Source organism: Pelecanus crispus, chromosome W (assembly GCF_030463565.1).
Source record: "Pelecanus crispus isolate bPelCri1 chromosome W, bPelCri1.pri, whole genome shotgun sequence".
Lineage (NCBI taxonomy): Eukaryota > Metazoa > Chordata > Aves > Pelecaniformes > Pelecanidae > Pelecanus > Pelecanus crispus.
The window spans coordinates 12729172-12747774 of record NC_134675.1 but is presented as its reverse complement, the minus strand read 5'-3'; the positions used below and the strand labels follow the sequence as shown (position 1 = coordinate 12747774).

General features: G+C 40.7%; 1 protein-coding gene across 1 annotated transcript in view; it reads left to right on the top strand.

Annotated features, from left to right (window-relative positions):
* Positions 1-18603, top strand: part of LOC104033591 (zinc finger RNA-binding protein-like) — a 50657-nt gene that overhangs the window by 18369 nt on the left and 13685 nt on the right. Inside the window, exons 4-14 of the mRNA XM_075725570.1 lie at positions 616-754; positions 1555-1773; positions 3162-3409; positions 4409-4600; positions 10530-10818; positions 11758-11948; positions 13807-13926; positions 14891-15036; positions 15427-15589; positions 17264-17469; positions 18261-18411. Coding sequence (XP_075581685.1) covers positions 616-754; positions 1555-1773; positions 3162-3409; positions 4409-4600; positions 10530-10818; positions 11758-11948; positions 13807-13926; positions 14891-15036; positions 15427-15589; positions 17264-17469; positions 18261-18411 — 2064 coding nt within the window. The remainder of the gene's footprint in view (positions 1-615; positions 755-1554; positions 1774-3161; positions 3410-4408; positions 4601-10529; positions 10819-11757; positions 11949-13806; positions 13927-14890; positions 15037-15426; positions 15590-17263; positions 17470-18260; positions 18412-18603) is intronic.

Sequence of the window (18603 nt, the reverse complement as noted above, 5' to 3'; positions counted from 1 at the left end):
TCTAAGCTTACTAACCATCTCCTGAGTTCTGGAGGTGTCGAATGGGCTACTTGCCTTGCCTACCGTTATCTAAACTAGATACGGTTCCCCAATGGAATAGTTGATACACCAAAAAGTAAAGAAGGCTTTAAAAGTATCGCTTTCATACTCTAAAATATATAACCAGGAAAAGTATTGATGATGGGACTTTCAAAGCCAATGAAGGGTCGTGTTTGTAAACTTGTGAACTTATTGTGGTTTGTGGAGATCTGTGGTGGTTTTTTCCTTCATATTTTACAGGAATGTAATCTGATACAGTCATTAGGGAAAAACTAGCGAGAATAGTTGCTTTTCGGTAACAAAAATAATTTGGAAGGGAAAGTTATTTACTAGCATGAGGTTAATTCCTATATTAAGCCTGAAAAAGACCATCAGGGTTGTCTTCAGGCCTGAAGTATCTGTAAACATAAATTTAATTTCTTTAATGCATATATTAATATATATTGTATCTGTAAATTTTTCTTAAATCTACTTTAGTAGAATAAAAGAAAATTCTTTGACTCTGCTAATGATTTTTATTACTCCAGATATATACTTAAGGAGAAATTTGCTGGTTTTTCTTTTTTGAATTTTTAGGATTCCTATTCTTATGTTCGATCTACTGCCCCAGCTGTAGCTTATGACAGCAAACAATACTATCAACAACCAACAGCGACTGCTGTGGCTGCTGCTGCCCAGCCTCAACCTTCAGTAGCTGAATCGTACTACCAGACAGGTGGGTGGCATGATTCAAACTCCTGTCATTATACACAGTCTGTGTACTACTTTAATACCTTAAAAATATGTCTTTGACTATTTCACATCATCCAGATTTTTTTTAGTTTTGACATGTAATCCCTGTCAATGTGTAGAAAAATTTGCTGCACCTAGAACTTGAACATTATTGTGACATTGCCATAAGTAACTATCTTTGAGGTTTGGATTGTTATTAAATACACTCAAAATGTACTTCTAGGCAAACTTTTTTGCAGAAGTAGGTTCAAAAAGTCAATGATGGGTTCAGATGATAACTTGGTTAGAAAGACTTTCTTTTTTTTAATTCTTTAGTTACTTAATATATGTAGTTCTTTAATTATTGATATCATGAATGCTACAAAGCATAAATCCTATTTACTTTTTTTTACTTAGGAATAATAGGAAAGTTTAGATGTACTTTGGTTTAGTGTGCTCTAGTAAAACCATTGAATGAGAAGGTTGGTTAAAAACATGGCAGCATAGTTAATGCATAAATAAATCTGAGGCTTACTAGTGTGAGCTGTGACATGATTAAACAGTTGTGTGATATATGGTAGGCAATGCATAGCCATTACTGTAAAAAAAAAAAACACCACAAAACCAAAACCAAACAACCAAACAAAAAAAAACCCCAAAGCAAAAAACAACCAAACTAAAACAAAAACCACTTGTTATGTGTTTATTCCCCAGCATATCATTAAGTATCACTTAATATGGTTTGCATTTCATTCAACTAAAACGTATCAATGTTTGTACACTTCTGTTTTCTGTCCTAATTAGCTCCAAAAGCAGGATATAGCCAAGGGGCAACTCAGTATACCCAAGCCCAGCAAACACGACAAGTGACAGCTATAAAACCTGCAACCCCAAGTCCAGCAACAACTACGTTTTCTATATATCCAGTATCCTCTACTGTGCAGCCAGTAGCAGCTGCAGCTACTGTTGTTCCATCCTATACTCAAAGTGCAACATACAGTACAACAGCAGTTACTTACTCTGGTAAGAATTTTGCATATTATGTTGCTGGGATCTTTGCAATTGTTACAGGAGAAGATTTAAATACTCAGAATTTTAGCAGTTTGTGTTCAATTACATCATAGTCTACTGAGAAGTATCAACCAGTTAAATCATAATAATGGCAAAATATTTTGATGTATCTTTAAAAGAGGTTTGATGTTTGTATGTGCCTATTTTGTTACATGTGAGAATATACAAAGTGTTGGCATTGCCACATGCACGATGTTTTGTGACTTACTGTAAGGTTTGGAGAGAAAAGATGGGGGATAGAAAAAATAAGGAAACACATCCACACAAATATAACCCAGGGAAGCATGGTGCCATCAAACAGCAGTCACAGAGACAGGGAGGAGCAGTCCAATATAAACCTTGTAAGTTTGGGCTGTCTTGACCCAAAATGGGAGGAGAATGGGTACTCTAAAAAAAAAAAAAAAAACACACAAAAAAAACAAAACAAACAAACAAAAAAAACCCCCTAGAATATTAACATTCAAACATTAGAAATCCAAAAAGTAGTTAAAGATGAAAAGATGTTAACTTTATGACCAGATGGTAATCAACTGGCATATTATAGCTACCTTGAACTTTTTTGTTTTGTTTTGTTTTCTGTTTAAAAAGGGATTTTAAGACTTCCTTGAAACAGAGCCTGATCAGAGGATTAAAATAGTTGAACCAGTAGATGTAGAAAGTTTATGGGAAAACTGGCTCAAAGGTATGAAAGCCCAGTTTCCTTGATTTATTCAACTTTGATACTAGAAATCAAGGAGTGGTGTAGACAGGGTGTGCTGCAGAGGTTTTAGTGGGCAAGCAGCTTCTCTGCGCTAAAACAATTTAAATCAGTGAAATAGAATGTAATAGCACTAGCCATTCTGTCTTTTATCTTGGGGGGGGGGGGTGGGGGGGGTGGGGTGGGTGTCCTCTTCCTCTACATAATATCTGTCCTCCTTTTCATTTTGGAACTTGAACAGTAAATCTGTTTCTGGAAGACTGCTTACTTCAAGTGGCCTTTGATAAGTCTTTTATTAAAATTCTTGTTACATCGTACTTGGTCTTACCAGATGTACCAGGAAATTTCACACATTCTTTAGGGATGCTTTGATATATCTAACATAACTGCATGTCTGCAAAGATTTGTCTAAAATCAAATATATTACTGATACAAGTGGTATGCTATGTATTTGTGTACTGTGAAACATCAAGAAAAATTCAGACTGCCTAACAAGATCTCAATAAATTGTTTCTATCCTGCTTCCCCCCCCCCCCCCCCCCCCCCCCCCAACTCTATTATGCGACATGCTTGGAATTAGTGTATTATGTAATTGATACATGATGTACAGTGATGTAATGTTTATTTTATTTTGATCTTTGAGGTACCTCTTATTCTGGCTATGAAGCCGCAGTGTATTCAGCTGCATCGTCCTATTACCAGCAGCAGCAGCAGCAACAGAAACAGGCAGTGGCAGCAGCTGCTGCTGCTGCTGCAACAGCTGCTTGGACAGGGACCACCTTTACTAAAAAGGCACCATTCCAAAATAAGCAACTGAAACCAAAGCAACCTCCCAAACCACCCCAGATCCACTACTGTGATGTTTGTAAGATCAGCTGTGCTGGACCACAGGTACCTGTATAATGACTAAAGTGTATAGTGGAATATTACATAATTTTTTCAACTAAAAAAATGACCCCTTTAAGAATATTTGTTAATTTTTAAAGACCTGATTCTATACTTTTACTAAAGGAATAATTAAATGAAAATGTATGCTATTATAGAAAGAGGTCCTATGAGAAGACAAAGAGTTGCATCCCCTTAGCTTGTACAGAGAAGCTTCAGCTGTGCTTTGGACTCCAGAAGTATTCTAAACTTTGAATTTTATTTGCTTTTTTAGTACAGCAAACTTAGAAAATACTTTTTTCAAAACTTTGTGAATGGTAAGCCTGAACACTTATTCTTCATTGTATTCCAGCATCCCAGTTTAGTTTCACAGTGGGTACAAGTGCATAAAAAGTAGATATCAATTCATGCAGAGTGTGTGTGCATGTGTCTGGCAAAACAGTTCTTACTCTTTAGGTAAATTTGTCATTATTTCCCACCCTGTCTGCTCTGTAGATTGCCAGTGTTGGTATAGGAACAAATATCAACTTCTGCATTTCATTTTCAGCACAGCTTTATTTATGTGCCGCCTCCTTTTGAATTTTTTTTTTACTTCTCTGGATACATTTAATAACTATGGTCTTGCAGTTTGAGGAAAATGAAAAATCAAGAATAATTCAATGCAATGCAGGAAACTGCAACTGAGACGCAGTTTTCTGATCTTATCAAGCTTTCAATGGTAGTATCTGTTGACCAGTACTTCATGGAGGAAGTGAGAAGGTAGAGGAGAAAAGACCATATTGTATTACCTAAAAGTGGAATCTTGGTGGTGAAGAAAATTTCTTGGTCTTAGAAGTGGCCTGCTTATGCCTTAGAGCATGTCATATGGAAGAAATGTTCAGTGTAGAAATATCTCTCATACAAAGCATGTTTTTTATGCTATGTTCTGTATTACATGTATTCACATGAATGATGAATGAGCAGTACAAAGACAGCTTATTGTGTGTGTATTGTTTATTTAAACAGACTTATAAAGAACACTTAGAAGGCCAGAAACACAAAAAGAAAGAAGCAGCGTTAAAAGCTTCCCAGAACACCAATAACAGCAGCACTTCTGCTCGTGGAACTCAGAATCAGTTGCGCTGTGAGCTTTGTGATGTGTCTTGTACAGGAGCAGATGCTTATGCTGCTCATATCCGTGGAGCCAAGCATCAGAAAGTAAGAACTTTCTCTTGTCCCTGTTATACAAGTTAGTCATATTTCTTCCCATCATTTTTTTCTCATCTTAGAGAGGAGAAAATACTCAGAAACAGTATAATTAGAAATATTTTGTTTAAAGATGTTTAGTTCTGCTTTTTGTTTCAAACTTATCTTTAAGCTTGCTATTAGAAGGGCCTTGTTAGGAGAAAGAGGGGAAAAAATATTGACACGGCATCAATGAGAAGACGATGTATTGGGGAAAGTATGTAAATCATAGGAAGAAGGTGTAGAGTGAGATGGGGAAAAGTGTCAATGAGGACATGCAGTACCATGCTTGTGCCCCCTAACTCTTTTCAAGACTTTTCTTGGCATTCTTTTTATTTCTCTGGTCCTGTGAAGCTCTCAGTGTGCTTTGAAACACCGTAAGCTGAGTCAGTGCCAAGGGATGGGACTATTATGTGTTGCTTTTTGGTATTTCTTGCAAAGAAAATTGGCATATGGGAGCAAGGAACAATGTCCTGTAGTAGACTTTATAATGAGTATGTTTGGAAGAGTTTTGGTAAGCATGCTTTCCCTACTGTCTGGGAGCAGTTAGGTGGGCATTGTGGAATAAAGACTGCAGGCTGCACTGTGAACCCATGACCTGTGTTTTCAATTTGGCCATACAATAGTAAATGGAATGGTAGAGTAGAATGTGTGTTTAGGTATTACAGATTTTCCTCATAACTCTGGAAAGATTAATGTCAGTAACAGATACAATATTAATATTCAGCTTTTATAGGTCTTCGTATCTTGGAACACTGTACAAAGTGGCATCAGTAACATCATTTCTATTAAAATAAATAAATTTCATGGCAAATTTAAAACAATTTTCCAAATATTATTTTTTCTTAGTACAAGAACAAAAGTTATAATTTAGACAGACTTACCTAGTGTTCCTTCTTTCATTAATAACTGAGGGCCCAATCTGCCATCCGGACCCATCCCACAGGGAAGTCTGCTGCCTCCCTGGGGCCCGGGTTAGGGACGTTACTAGGAAACTCCCCGATCTCGTGAGGCCCTCCGATTATTACCTGTTGCTGGTTGTACAGGTTGGCAGTGATGAGATTACAGAGAGAAGTCCTAAAGCAATGAAGAGGGACTTCGGGGCACTGGGGCGACTGGTCGCAGGATCGGGAGCGCAGGTAGTGTTTTCCTCAATCCCGTCAATGGCAGGGAAGAATGCTGAAAGGAATGGGAAAACTCACCTGATTAACAGGTGGCTCAGAGGCTGGTGCCGTCAGTGGAATTTTGGGTTTTTTTGATCATGGGGAGGTTTACAAGGCACCAGGCCTGCTGGCGGCTGATGGAGATCAGCTGTCTCCAAAGGGGAAAAGGATTCTTGCTCATGAGTTGGTGGGACTCATTTAGAGGGCTTTAAACTAGGTTTGAAGGGGGAAAGGGATATAATCAGGCTTGCTAGCAAGGAGCCCAGGGGCAGCATGGCAACGTTGGGGGTGAAATCAATAGCCCGGCTCAAGTGCATCTACACCAATGCACGCAGCATGGGCAACAAACAGGAGGAGCTGGAAGCCCTTGTGCAGCAGGATGGCTATGACATAGTCGCAATCACGGAAACGTGGTGGCACAACTCTCATGACTGGAGTGCTGCACTGGATGGCTATAAGCTCTTCAGAAGGGATAGGCAGGGAGGGAGAGGCAGTGGGGTGGCTCTGTATGTTAGGGAGTGTTTTGACTGTATAGAGCTCAACAGTGATGATGACAAGGTCAAGTGCTTATGGGTAAGGATGAGGGGGAAGGCCAGCAAGGCGGATGTCCTGTTGGGAGTCTGCTACAGACCACCCAACCAGGATGTAGAGATAGATGAAGCATTCTACAAGCAGCTGGGCAGAAGTCTTGCAATCGCCAGCCCTTGTTCTCATGGGGGACTTCAACTTGCCAGACATCTGCTGGAAATACAACACAGCAGAGAGGCAACAGTCTCGGAGGTTCCTAGAGTGTGTGGAGGATAACTTTCTGACGCAGCTTGTAAGGGAGCCTACCAGGGGAGGTGCCTCACTTGACCTGCTGTTTACAAACAGAGAAAGACTGGTGGGAGATGTTGTGGTCGGAGTCAGTCTTGGGCTTAGTGACCATGATATGATAGAGTTTTTGATTCTTGGCGAAATAAGGAGGAGGGGCAGCAAAACTGTTACCATGGACTTCCGGAGGGCAGACTTTGGCCTGTTCAGGATGCTGGTTGGGAAAGTCCCTTGGGAGGCAGTCCTGAAAGGCAAAGGGGTCCAGGAAGGCTGGGCCTTCTTCAAGAAGGAAGTCTTAAGGGCGCAGGAGCGGGCTGTCCCCGTGTGCTGTAAGACCAACCGGCGGGGAAGATGACCGGCCTGGCTAAATAGGGAGCTTTTGCTGGGACTCAGGGGGGAAAAAAGGAGAGTCTACTGCCTTTGGAAGAAGGGGCGGGCAACTCTGGAAGAGTACAGGGACCTCGTTAGGCTATGTAGGGAGGAAATTAGAAAAGCAAAAGCCCAGCAAGAACTCAATCTGGCCACTGTTGTAAGAGATAATAAAAAATGTTTTTATAAGTACATCAACAATAAAAGGAGAGCCAAGGAGAATCTCCATCCTCTGCTGGATGCAGGGGGGGAACACTGCCACCAAGGATGAGGAAAAGGCTGAGGTACTTAATGCCTTCTTTGCCTCTGTGTTTAATAGCCAGACCAGTCATCCCCAGGGTACTCAGCCCCCTGAGCTGGAAGACAGGGACAGGGAGCAGAATGGAGCCCTCATAGTCCAGGAGGAAGCAGTTAATGACCTGCTATGCCACCTGGATGCTCACAAGTCTATGGGGCCAGATGGGATCCACCTGAGAGTACTGAGGGAGCTGGTGGAGGAGCTTGCCAAGCCCCTTTCCATCATCTATCAGCAGTCCTGGTTAACAGGGGAGGTCCCTGATGACTGGAGGCTTGCAAATGGAACGCCCATCTACAGGAAGGGCTGGAAGGAGGACCCGGGGAACTACAGGCCTGTCAGCCTGACCTCGGTGCCGGGAAAGATTATGGAGCAGTTCATCTTGAGTGCGCTCAACAGGCAAGTGCAGGTCAACCAGGGGATCAGGCCCAGCCAGCATGGGTTCATGAAAGGCAGGTCCTGCTTGACCAACCTGATCTCCTTCTATGACCTGGTGACCCGCCTGGTGGATGAAGGAAAGGCTGTGGACATCATTTACCTGGACTTCATCAAAGCCTTTGACACAGTCTCCCATAGCATTCTCCTAAGGAAGATGGCAGCTCATGGCTTGGACGGGCGTACTCTTCGCTGGGTAAAAAACTGGCAGGGTGGCTGAGCCCAGAGACTTGTGGTGAATGGAGTTAAGTCCAGTTGGCGGCCAGTCATGAGCGGTGTTCCCCAGGGCTCTGTTTTGGGGCCAGCCTTGTTTAATATCTTTATCGATGATCTGGATGAGGGGATTGAGTGCGCCCTCAGTAAGTTTGCAGATGACACCAAACTGGGTGGGAGTGTCGATCTGCTCGAGGGTAGGATGGCCCTGCAGAGGGACCTGGACAGGCTGGATCGATGGGCCAAGGCCAACTGTATGAGGTTCAACAAGGCCAAGTGCCGGGTCCTGCACTTGGGTCACAACAACCCCATGCAACACTACAGGCTTGGGGAAGAGTGGCTGGAAAGCTGCCTGGCCAAAAAGGACCTGGGGGTGTTGGTGGACAGCTAGCTGAACACGAGCCAGCAGTGTGCCCAGGTGGCCAAGAAGGCCAACAAGCATCCTGGCTTGTGTCAGTAGTGGTGTGGCCAGCAGGAGCAGGGAGGTGATTGTTCCCCTGTACTCGGCACTGGTGAGGCTGCACCTCTAATACTGCGTCCAGTTTTGGGCCCCTCAATACAAGAAAGACATTGAGGTTCTGGAGCGTGTCCAGAGAAGGGCAACAAAGCTGGTGAAGGGTCTGGAGCACAGGCCTTATGAGGAGCGGCTGAGGGAACTGGGGTTGTTTAGCCTGGAGAAGAGGAGGCTGAGGGGGAGACCTTATCACTCTCTGCAACTACTTGAAAGGAGGTTGTAGTGAGGTGGGTGTTGGTCTCTTCTCCCAAGTAGTTAGTGATAGGACAAGAGGAAATGGGCTCAAGCTGCGCCAGGGGAGGTTTAGATTGGATATTAGGAAATATTTCTTCACGGAAAGGGTAGTCAAGCATTGGAACAGGCTGCCCAGAGAGGTGGTGGAGTCACCATCCCTGGAAGTGTTCAAAAAACGGGTAGACGTGGCACTTTGGGATATGGTTTAGTGGGCATGGGGGGTTTTGGGTTGATGGTTGGAATGATCATCTTGGAGGTCTTTTCCAACCTTAATGATTCCTAGTTTTGACTTTCATGAAAAATAATCCAGCCACCAAGCCAGGAGGCGTGGGGTTGCTACTCTACCCTTAATTGGTTTATTGGTGGACTTGGTAATGTTAGGTTAATGGTTGGACTGGATGATCTTAAAGGTCTTTTCCAACCTAAACCATTCTATGATTCTATTCTATGATTAATAAGTTGAGCCATTAAATTTTTGGGTTGTGCCCAGTAACTCCATAGGTGTATGGAGGATGGTATATATTATCTTTATATATTTGGATGTTGCTTTCTCTTCCTTATAGACAGTCGCTAACTAATGCTAATGTAGGTTGTCATCAGTGTAAAAATGAAATCTCAAAGGACTCTATTTCCTTGGTACACTGAAGAATCTTGTGCATTCTACTGGAAAAAAGTAATTTTGAAGAGTTGCTTGAACTTAAATTTATAGTATTATGTGACATTAATATGTCTCTATTCTGCTGGGGAATATGCTTAAAAAATAGGAACAAAAACTAAGAAGTGTATGTATACAGTTGTGTGCATATCATGATTGTGTACATGTGTTTGCATTAAAAGCATGTCTAGCAGATTTGTTGGGGTGTTTTTGTTTGGTTTTGGGTTTTTTTGGTTTTGTTTGATTTTGTTGTTTTTGTTTGGAGGGGTTGTGTTGGTTTGGGGGTTTTCTGTGGGTGCGGTTTGGTTTTTTTGTGTGTGTGTGGTTGGTTTGTTTTTTTTTTTACTGCTACTTTCAAACCCAGTCTTTAGTTTAAATTTTGCATGTTTTGTTCTTACGGACTACATGCATTGCTTTTTCAGGTGATGGTCAGCTGTCATCAAAAAGAAGCATTATTCCATCTCAAGCATGTTGTGAAAAGGCCTCTGCTTATTACTTCTAAGAATAAGCATGTACCTCTTCACTTTCTATGAGATGCTAAAGAGCTCTGAAATATGCCTCTTGCATCCTCCTTAACTGTCTCTGCAGATGTGCTTTTTAAAAAAAAAAAAAACAAACAAACCACCACACACTCAAAACAAAAAAACCCTTTGTCTAAGGAATATCTTTAGTTTTGCTAGGTAACCTGGAAAGTCTTTTAATATAAATATTCTTAAAATGTAGTGATCAAAAGAGACAGTGTTGTTGAATCTGAATTAAATAACTCTTATTTAGAAATATTATTTGGAACCAAAATAGTTCAATGTACTACAGTTTTTGGAGGGAGAATAAAAAGCAACCAGGCAACAAAACAGTCACATTGAAACAGTTTGAGCAAAATGTTTCCTTGAATTTTACTGGCTTGTAAGTTTATTGGCTTTCTGTTCTTGTCTAGATAGTTTTTGGAGTAAATGTCTGAATTTCTACTGAAAATAAGCAATCTGAGATAACTATTAACTATTTCCTTGTTACAGATGACAAGAACTTTTACATGTCCTCTCCCCCCCCCCCAATCACTTTTTGTAAAGAAGCAATAACTTTTTAGTTCTGTTGATTTATATTTTTTTAAGTGATATTGATGTTTCTGTTAAAGCTTCCATAACTATAAAAAATGAACTTGTTATAGGTTATACCAGGGAGATCATATTATGAATTTCTCTTTATTCTTATAGGTAGTAAAGTTGCACACAAAACTTGGCAAACCCATTCCTTCAACTGAACCAAATGTGGTTACCCAAGCTACTTCCTCAACATCCACATCTGCTTCCAAACCAACTGCCTCTGCTTCAAATATAGCAACTAGCAGCAGTACTGTGAACTCCTCTGCTGCATCTTCTGCAGTGAAAATTCTTACTCCCTCAGCAAACGCACCACTTAACACAGCATCCAACAACAAAACATCTTCAACCGCTGCTAATATAGCTGTAAAGAAAATATCTACACCAAAAATAAACTTTGTTGGCAAGTACAGAAGTCAGTCTTTATTTTGAAACCTAACCTATTCTATATTTTTTTAAAGATCTTAGTGCAACAAATACAAATGTATTTAGCTAACTTTATGCATGAGTAACTGTTTAAGAGAATTACTGATAGGTGAAAATAAGAATGTATATAAAAGACTTGCTTCACAATTTATGGTGTTTTCTGCCCTGTTGTCTCCACCTGACCTTTCTTGGAGGCATCTCCTACCTTCATAAGAAGTCTCCCACCTTTGTTTTCTTATGTAGTAGTTGGAGTATTGCAGTTTATAGTCTGGTTGGTCCTAATTTCCGTTTACAGCATGGGCTGTTAAGGCAACCTGCAGTAGGTTGGCAGTTGATAACTGGGCAACTGAAACATCCTTGTAAAAGTGGAAATCTAACAGTGGAAACTTTTGAAATAAGCATGACAGGCATTTAGAGATAGGAAGCAGTTGTTCAACAATAAGCTATCCTGCTCTTGAAGGAAAGACCTATGCAGTTGCAACACTGAGAGTATACTATCTTTGTTAGTACAAACATTATAAGGTTTTGAAGTACTTTTTTTGATCCATTTACAAAAAAAAAATCTGATAAAAAAAAAGATTATTAAAATATATTTGAGTTGTTCCCAGTCCTATTTCTTTTGAAAAAGCATGAAAATGAATGATGAAAATTGCAACTATATAAAGCAAAAGTTTTTCTTGCTAAAATAAACTGTTTAAATAACTCGTTGTTAAACTTTTTTTTTTTTAAAAAAAAAAAAACCAAAACCACAACTTGAATTGTATTTAAAATATGTTTAAGTTTTACTAATTTTAAAAGACTGATAATGCTTTGGCCAGAACATTGATACTTGCAAATAAAGTCTTCAGTTTGCACATCAAGTGTAATCATATTCTCACTTTATGAAAGTTAAATTGTTAACTTTTTTGATTTGTAGGTGGTAATAAGCTTCAGACAACAGGAAGTAAACTGGAAGAAATGAAATCAGCTGAAAGTGTTAAAACAACTGCTGCTACAGTACAAACACAGGAAATAAAACCAGACACAGCAGCTGAACCAGTGACTCCTACGACTCTTGCTGCCTTGCAAAGTGATGTCCAGCCAGTGGGCCATGACTATGTGGAGGAGGTATTGATATGAGAATGTGGATTATTTTTTAACTATTTTAGTGAAAATTTATTCAACATGAAACAATCACAGAATGGCTGAGGTTAGAAGGGACCTCTGGAGGTCATCCGGGGGTCCAATCCTGCTCAAGCAGGGCCACCTAGAGCCAGTTCCCCAGGACCATGTCCAGACAGCTTTTGAATATCTCCAAGGAGGGAGACTCCAGAAGTTCCCTGGGCAACCTGTGCCAGTGCTCAGTCACCCTCACAGTAAAAGAAAAAAGTTTTCAGATGTTTGTCTGTGTTTCGGTTTGTGCCCATTGCCTCTGGTCCTGTCACTGGGCACCACTGAAAAGAGCCTGGCCCTGTCCTCTTCACACCCTTCCTTCAGGTATTTATATACATAAATAAGATTTCCCCCCCCAAGCCTTCTCATCTCTAGGCTAAACAGTCCCAGCTCTCTCAGCCTTTCCTCATAGGAGAGAGGCTCCAGTCCCTTCATCATCTTTGTGGCCTTTCATTTGACTCCCTCCAGTATGTCCATGTCTCTCTTGCACTGGGGAGCCCAGAACTGGACACAGGACTCCAGGTGTGGCCTCACCAGTGCTGGGTTAGAGAGGAAGGATCAGCTCCCTCGACCTACTAGCAATACTTTGTCTAATGCAGCCCAGGATGCCATTTGCTTTCTTTGCTGCAAGGGCACGTTGTTGGCTCAAGTTCAACTTGGTGTTCACCAGGACCCCCCCAGGTCCTTTTCTGCCAAGCTGCTTTCCAGCTGGGTGGCCCCCAGCATATATTGGTGCACAGGGTTGTTCCTCCCCAGGTGCTGGACTTTGCACTTCCCCCTGCTGAACTTCACGAGGTTCCTGTCAGCCCATTTCTCTAGCCCATTGAGAACTCTCTTGGCGCAACCCTCTGGCACATCAGCCACTCCTCCCAGTTTTGTGTCATCAGCAAACTTGCTGAGGGTACACTCTGCCTCATCATCCAGATCATTAATGAAGATGTTAAACAGCACTGGACCCAGTATTGACCCCTGGGGTACACTGCTAGTTACTGGCCTCCAACTAGGTTTCGTTCTACTGATCATCACCCTCTGGGCCTTGCCATTGCTGAATGGCTGCAGCTTTCAGTCCACCTCACTGTACGCTTATCTAGCCCATACATCAACAGCTTGTCTGTGAGGATATGTGAGACTGTGTCAAAGGCCTTGTTGAAGTCCAGGTAGATGATATCAACTGCTCTCCCCTCATCTACCAGGCTGGTCATTTCATTGCAGAAGTTTATCAAGTTGATCAAGCACAACTTCCCCTTGGTGAAGCCATGCTGACTAGTGATGATGATTTTCTTGTCCTTAATGTGCCTGGAAATGGTTTCCAGGATTAGCTGCTCCATCACCTTCCCAGGGTCTGAGGTGAGGCTGGCTGGCCTGTAATTCCCTGGGTCCTCCTTGAAGATAAGAGTGACAAGGCATTGAACCTGCAAAGGCTTGTGCATATGTTTACATTTTTGTATTGTGCATGTTTCTTTTATGCTCAGCGGGGCATTCTTCATGTGGGTGGCATGAGATGTGGATGAAGTATGATGTAAATTTTTCATCATTTGCAGGTTTATAATTATTCAACTCAATATGCTCAGGCTCGAGTTCAAAGCTGTGTACTCCTTGGAATTGAAGAACTTTGTTCATTACCAAACACAATGGTGTGTCTGTCAGAATTGAAAGTTCTATTTTGCTACCTTTCAGTTATTGTGTGAACTTTTTAGCATGTTTTGAGATGGGTAGACATTATGCAGTGTCAGTGAATTAGATTAATTTTTACATCAGCTTTGTTTTTTAAAAAAAAAAAAAAATTCCAAATGTGTTAAACTTTATTTTCCAGGTAAGAAATGATGAAGGAAAGGTGATCCGCTTTCACTGTAAACTTTGTGAATGCAGTTTTAATGATCCTAATGCCAAGGAGATGCACTTAAAAGGGAGGCGGCACAGACTTCAGTATAAGGTTAGTAGAAATGCTAATGCTTCTATCTGAAAATCCACCAGATGTCAGCTGACTGATAACATTCTTACATTTAAAGAGTAGTCAAAAGTAGGTACTCTGAGTAAACAGCATATAAAAAAAGATAGAGAAATATATTTCTTAGGGAGATTAGTCTTTAAAGTAGTAATGCAGACTGTGAAACTGCTTTTTGATTTGGGGTTTTTTAAACATTTTGAACATTGCTTTCAGGTAACCTTTGCAACATTAAAATATTGTACAACATATGCAAGCAACAGTAGGTGCTTTCTGTCATTTACCATGAATTTCAAATAGTAGTGCTCAATGTTTTTGGCAGGATAAACCACATAAACCCTTTGTGGAGACATTTGAGAAACAAGTGTTGCAGACTTTTAGTCATGAATGGAGACACACCTATACTGACATGGTGTGCATTTTGATTATTTTAAGATTATATAGGAAGAATCTACTGTGATCACAGGAGATACAGTGGGCTTGCATAATCATGAAAGGGATGAAAGAAGAGGAAAAAATGGCCAGAAAAATGTATTCAGTAACTCATGATTATGTCCCTGTATGAGGGACCCTTCAGGAACAGGGCATCAGGAAGTACACTGTAGTTAAGATGAAATGTTTTTTTCAGGCTATAGAGCAGTCATCATGCTACAGAATGAACAGCAAATTACTTAGTATTTCATGTAACATTTTAATCTTAAATTGCTTTGTTCTCATATAGTTGAAGAGGGAATTCATGCTATTTGTAATATGTTGCTATTTCATTCCTTTAAAATATTGGACACAGATTTTTCTTCTTCAACTATTCATTCGGTGCAGTTCTAAAACTGCATTTTACTCCCCTTGATTTTATCGTAGACCAGTAGCATGTGTTAAACATGTTGGAAGAACTCTGTAACCTTGAGATGACAAGAGGCAAACCAACATTTCATTCATTATTTTTCTGAACTAGAAAAAAGTAAACCCAGACTTACAAGTAGAAGTAAAGCCCAGTATTAGAGCAAGAAAAATTCAAGAAGAAAAGATGAGGAAACAGATGCAGAAAGAAGAATACTGGAGAAGGCGGGAAGAGGAAGAACGCTGGAGGATGGAAATGAGGTAATGCATTCTGTTTTATCAATGAATGAGACAAAGCTGCAGTCAGATTATCTAAAACTAACTCTGCTTCTGTAGTTATTTATTTTGAATACTTGTTTTAGGAACTCTGTACTGTCTTGTTTTAAATTAAGTTGCCATTATCCCTCTGGGTTTTTTATTTGTTTTTGTTAGTGTTCAATCCCTCTGAGGAATGTAGACTTACTAGAATTATTTGCTATAAATTCAGGCCCACTTTCAAAATAACTATTCATTTTAGTTACCCTCTGGAGTTCACTGGTATTTGCTCATGACTACTAGAAATGAGTTAGTAAAGACATCCAAGAACTTATTTAGAATGGTTGGAAGTATTAACTGCTATATAAAGAGAACACTTTGATTGATGCACTTCAGGCGATATGAAGAGGACATGTACTGGAGGAGAATGGAGGAAGAGCAGCATCACTGGGATGACCGTCGCAGAATACCAGATGGAGGATATCCTCATGGTCCTCCGGGTCCTCTAGGCCTGCTGGGAGTTAGACCAGGAATGCCTCCTCAGCCCCAAGGACCAGCTGTGAGTTTCTTAACTTGAGGGGAGAGGGGGGCAGGGAAAATCATACTTACCAGGAGACACAGTTAAGAACTATAAATTGTTCAGTGCTACTTCAGTTGTCTGCAGTGTTTCTTAATAAAGGATTTGGAAAAGTGAAGAAAAAATTATATACTAATGAAACTGTGTAGATGGACCTGTCTTCCAAAATAAGTCCACTTATATGACGAAAGGATGCCTTGAAGACAAATATTGTTTCTTCTGAAATACAAGTCACTCTGGATTTGTGTACTACTCTTTTATTTAATTGCATTATACTTTATTTATTTAATTGTGGACAAATGTATGGATAAAAAGTGGTTGGATCATCAGTCCCAGAGGATAATGGTTAGTGGTGGGTCATACTCTACCTGAAGGTCAGTAACAAGAGCAGTACCACATGGGTTTATCCTGGGATTTGTCTCATTAGCACCTTATCAATGATCTGAAAGGTGATGGAGTGAGTGCACGCTCATCAGGTTTGCAGCTGACACAAAACCAAATCGATTTGGGGTAGGGAGAACAGTTGATACCTTTGAGGACAGGACTGCCATCCAGAGGGACCTAGGCAGACTGGAGGAATGAACCAACAGGAACTTTATGGAATTCTGCAAGGACAAATGCCTATTGCTGCACTTGGGAAGGTATAACCCCTTGCACTGAGGGGCTGGCGAGTGACAGGCTGGGTAACAGCCCTGCTGAAAGGGACCTGGGGTTCTTGGCAGATAGCAAGCTGAACATGAGCCAACTGTGTGACCTGACAGCAAGGCAGGCCAAACAGCATCCTGGGTGATATTAACAGGAGCATAATCAGTAGATAAAGGGAAGTGATCAGCTTTCATTAGACCCAAATTGCAATACTGCATTCAGTTTTGGGCTTTCCAGTATGAAAAAGATACTGATAAACCATAGCAGGTTCAGTGTGGGGCTACTGGGATGGTCAGGGGTCTGGAGTGCATGCCCTGTGAGGAGAGACTTGAGGGATCTGGGCTTATTCAGCCTGGAGAAGAGATAGCTTCAGTGGGATGTAATAGTCTTCTAATACCTGTGCATTATAAAGATAATGGAGCCAGGCTCTTTACAGTCACGAGGGGATGAGATACAACCAGCTTAAGCTGAGACAAAAGAGGTTCAGGCTGAATACAGGAAACTTTTTTTTTTTTTTTTACACAGATATTGTGCAGCTTCCATCTTTGGCGGTTTTCAAGAACTGACTGGATAAAGCCCTGAGCAACATGATATGGTCTTATAGCTGACCATGGTTTGCACAGGAGGTTGGACTAGAGGACCTCCTGAGGTCCTTTCCTATTTGAATTCTTCTGTGATTCTATGAAAGCAATCATGGATACTTTATTTTGCAGCAGTATGCAAGTATTTCCCAGTTAACAGAAAGACAATAGATATTTATGTTGGGGAGGTACTTTTGATCCTGGGATTTCATAATTTGTTTATTTTTGGTACATTTCATGTTTTCTGACATGATTGATTGTGACCAGTGTAAGTTGTTAAGGATGCTTCAGTTCATGTTTCGTTACATTTCAATGATTTGAGGTTTGAATATTCTGTTGTTTAGCCGCATGTTTGGGTTTTTGGTCACATATCATCTGTGAACTTGAAAGTGTATCCAGATTTCAGAACAGTGCTTTTTCATCTGTTTAGCCTCTACGCCGCCCTGACTCCTCTGATGACCGCTATGTGATGACCAAACATGCAGCTATATATCCAACAGAGGAGGAACTTCAAGCAGTCCAAAAAATTGTTTCTATTACTGAGCGTGCTTTGAAACTTGTTTCTGACAATATGACTGACCATGAAAAAAGCAAGAGCAAAGAGGGAGATGACAAAAAAGATGGCAGTAAAGACAGGTATATATTCATTATTATTTTTTAAGAATTTCATCACTTGTTCCTGAAATCATTTTATGTTTTTCCTTGCACTGTTATCAGTGCTTCCAGGGATTCTGTTCTCTTTTGGTTTTGATACAGCATATGTCATTATGGCCTCAAGAGTATGTGGAATACTCCTATTTTATTTCACTTTTCTATCTTCAGGATTAATGTCCTGGTTTTGGCTGGGATAGAGTTAATTTTCTTCCTAGTAGCTGGCATAGTGCTGTGTTTTGGATTTAGGATGAGAAGAATGCTGGTAACACACTGATGTTTTAGTTGTTGCTAAGTACTGCTTATGCTAGTCAAGGGCTTTTCAGCTTCCCATGCTCTGGCAGGTGCACAAGAAACTGGGAGGGTGCACAGCCAGAATAGTTGATCCAAACTGACCAAAGGGCTATTCCATACCATATGATGTCATGCTCAGTATATAAACTGTGGGGGAGTTGGCCGGGGAGCGGCGATTGCTGCTCAGGAACTGTCTGGGTATCGGTCAGCGGGTAGTGAGCAATTGCATTGTGCATCACTTGCTTTGTATATTATTATTGTTGTTGTTGTTTTTTTCCCCCTTCCTTTTCTGTCCTATTAAACTGTCTTTATCTCAACCCATTAATTTTACTCTTCCCCCCCCCCATTCTCTCCCCCACCCATCCCACTGGGGAGCGAGTGAACAGCTGCGTGGTGTTTAGCTGCCTACCAGGTTAAACCACAACAATTAGTTTTATGGATTTTATATTATTTTAAATGCAACTTTTAACTATAATTCACAGAGCTTTGAAAGGAGTTTTACGGGTAGGCGTTTTGGCTAAAGGTTTGCTACTCCGTGGAGACCGAAATGTCAATCTTGTATTGTTATGTGCTGAGAAGCCTTCAAAGATGTTACTCAGTCGTATTGCTGAAAGTCTTCCCAAACAACTTGCAGTAAGTAGAATTTAGATTTTTTGATTTGAATTTTTGTAAAGATACTGTAAAAATCTGTCCTCAAGTCAAACTTCTGCAGGGCTGACTGCATTTCATAGCTAAGATTCAGTTTCTTTTCATTTTCCGAGTGTTTCTGTCTGAATTCAGGGACTATGCTGCATGTTTTGTTTTCTGTATATTTGTCCATACAAG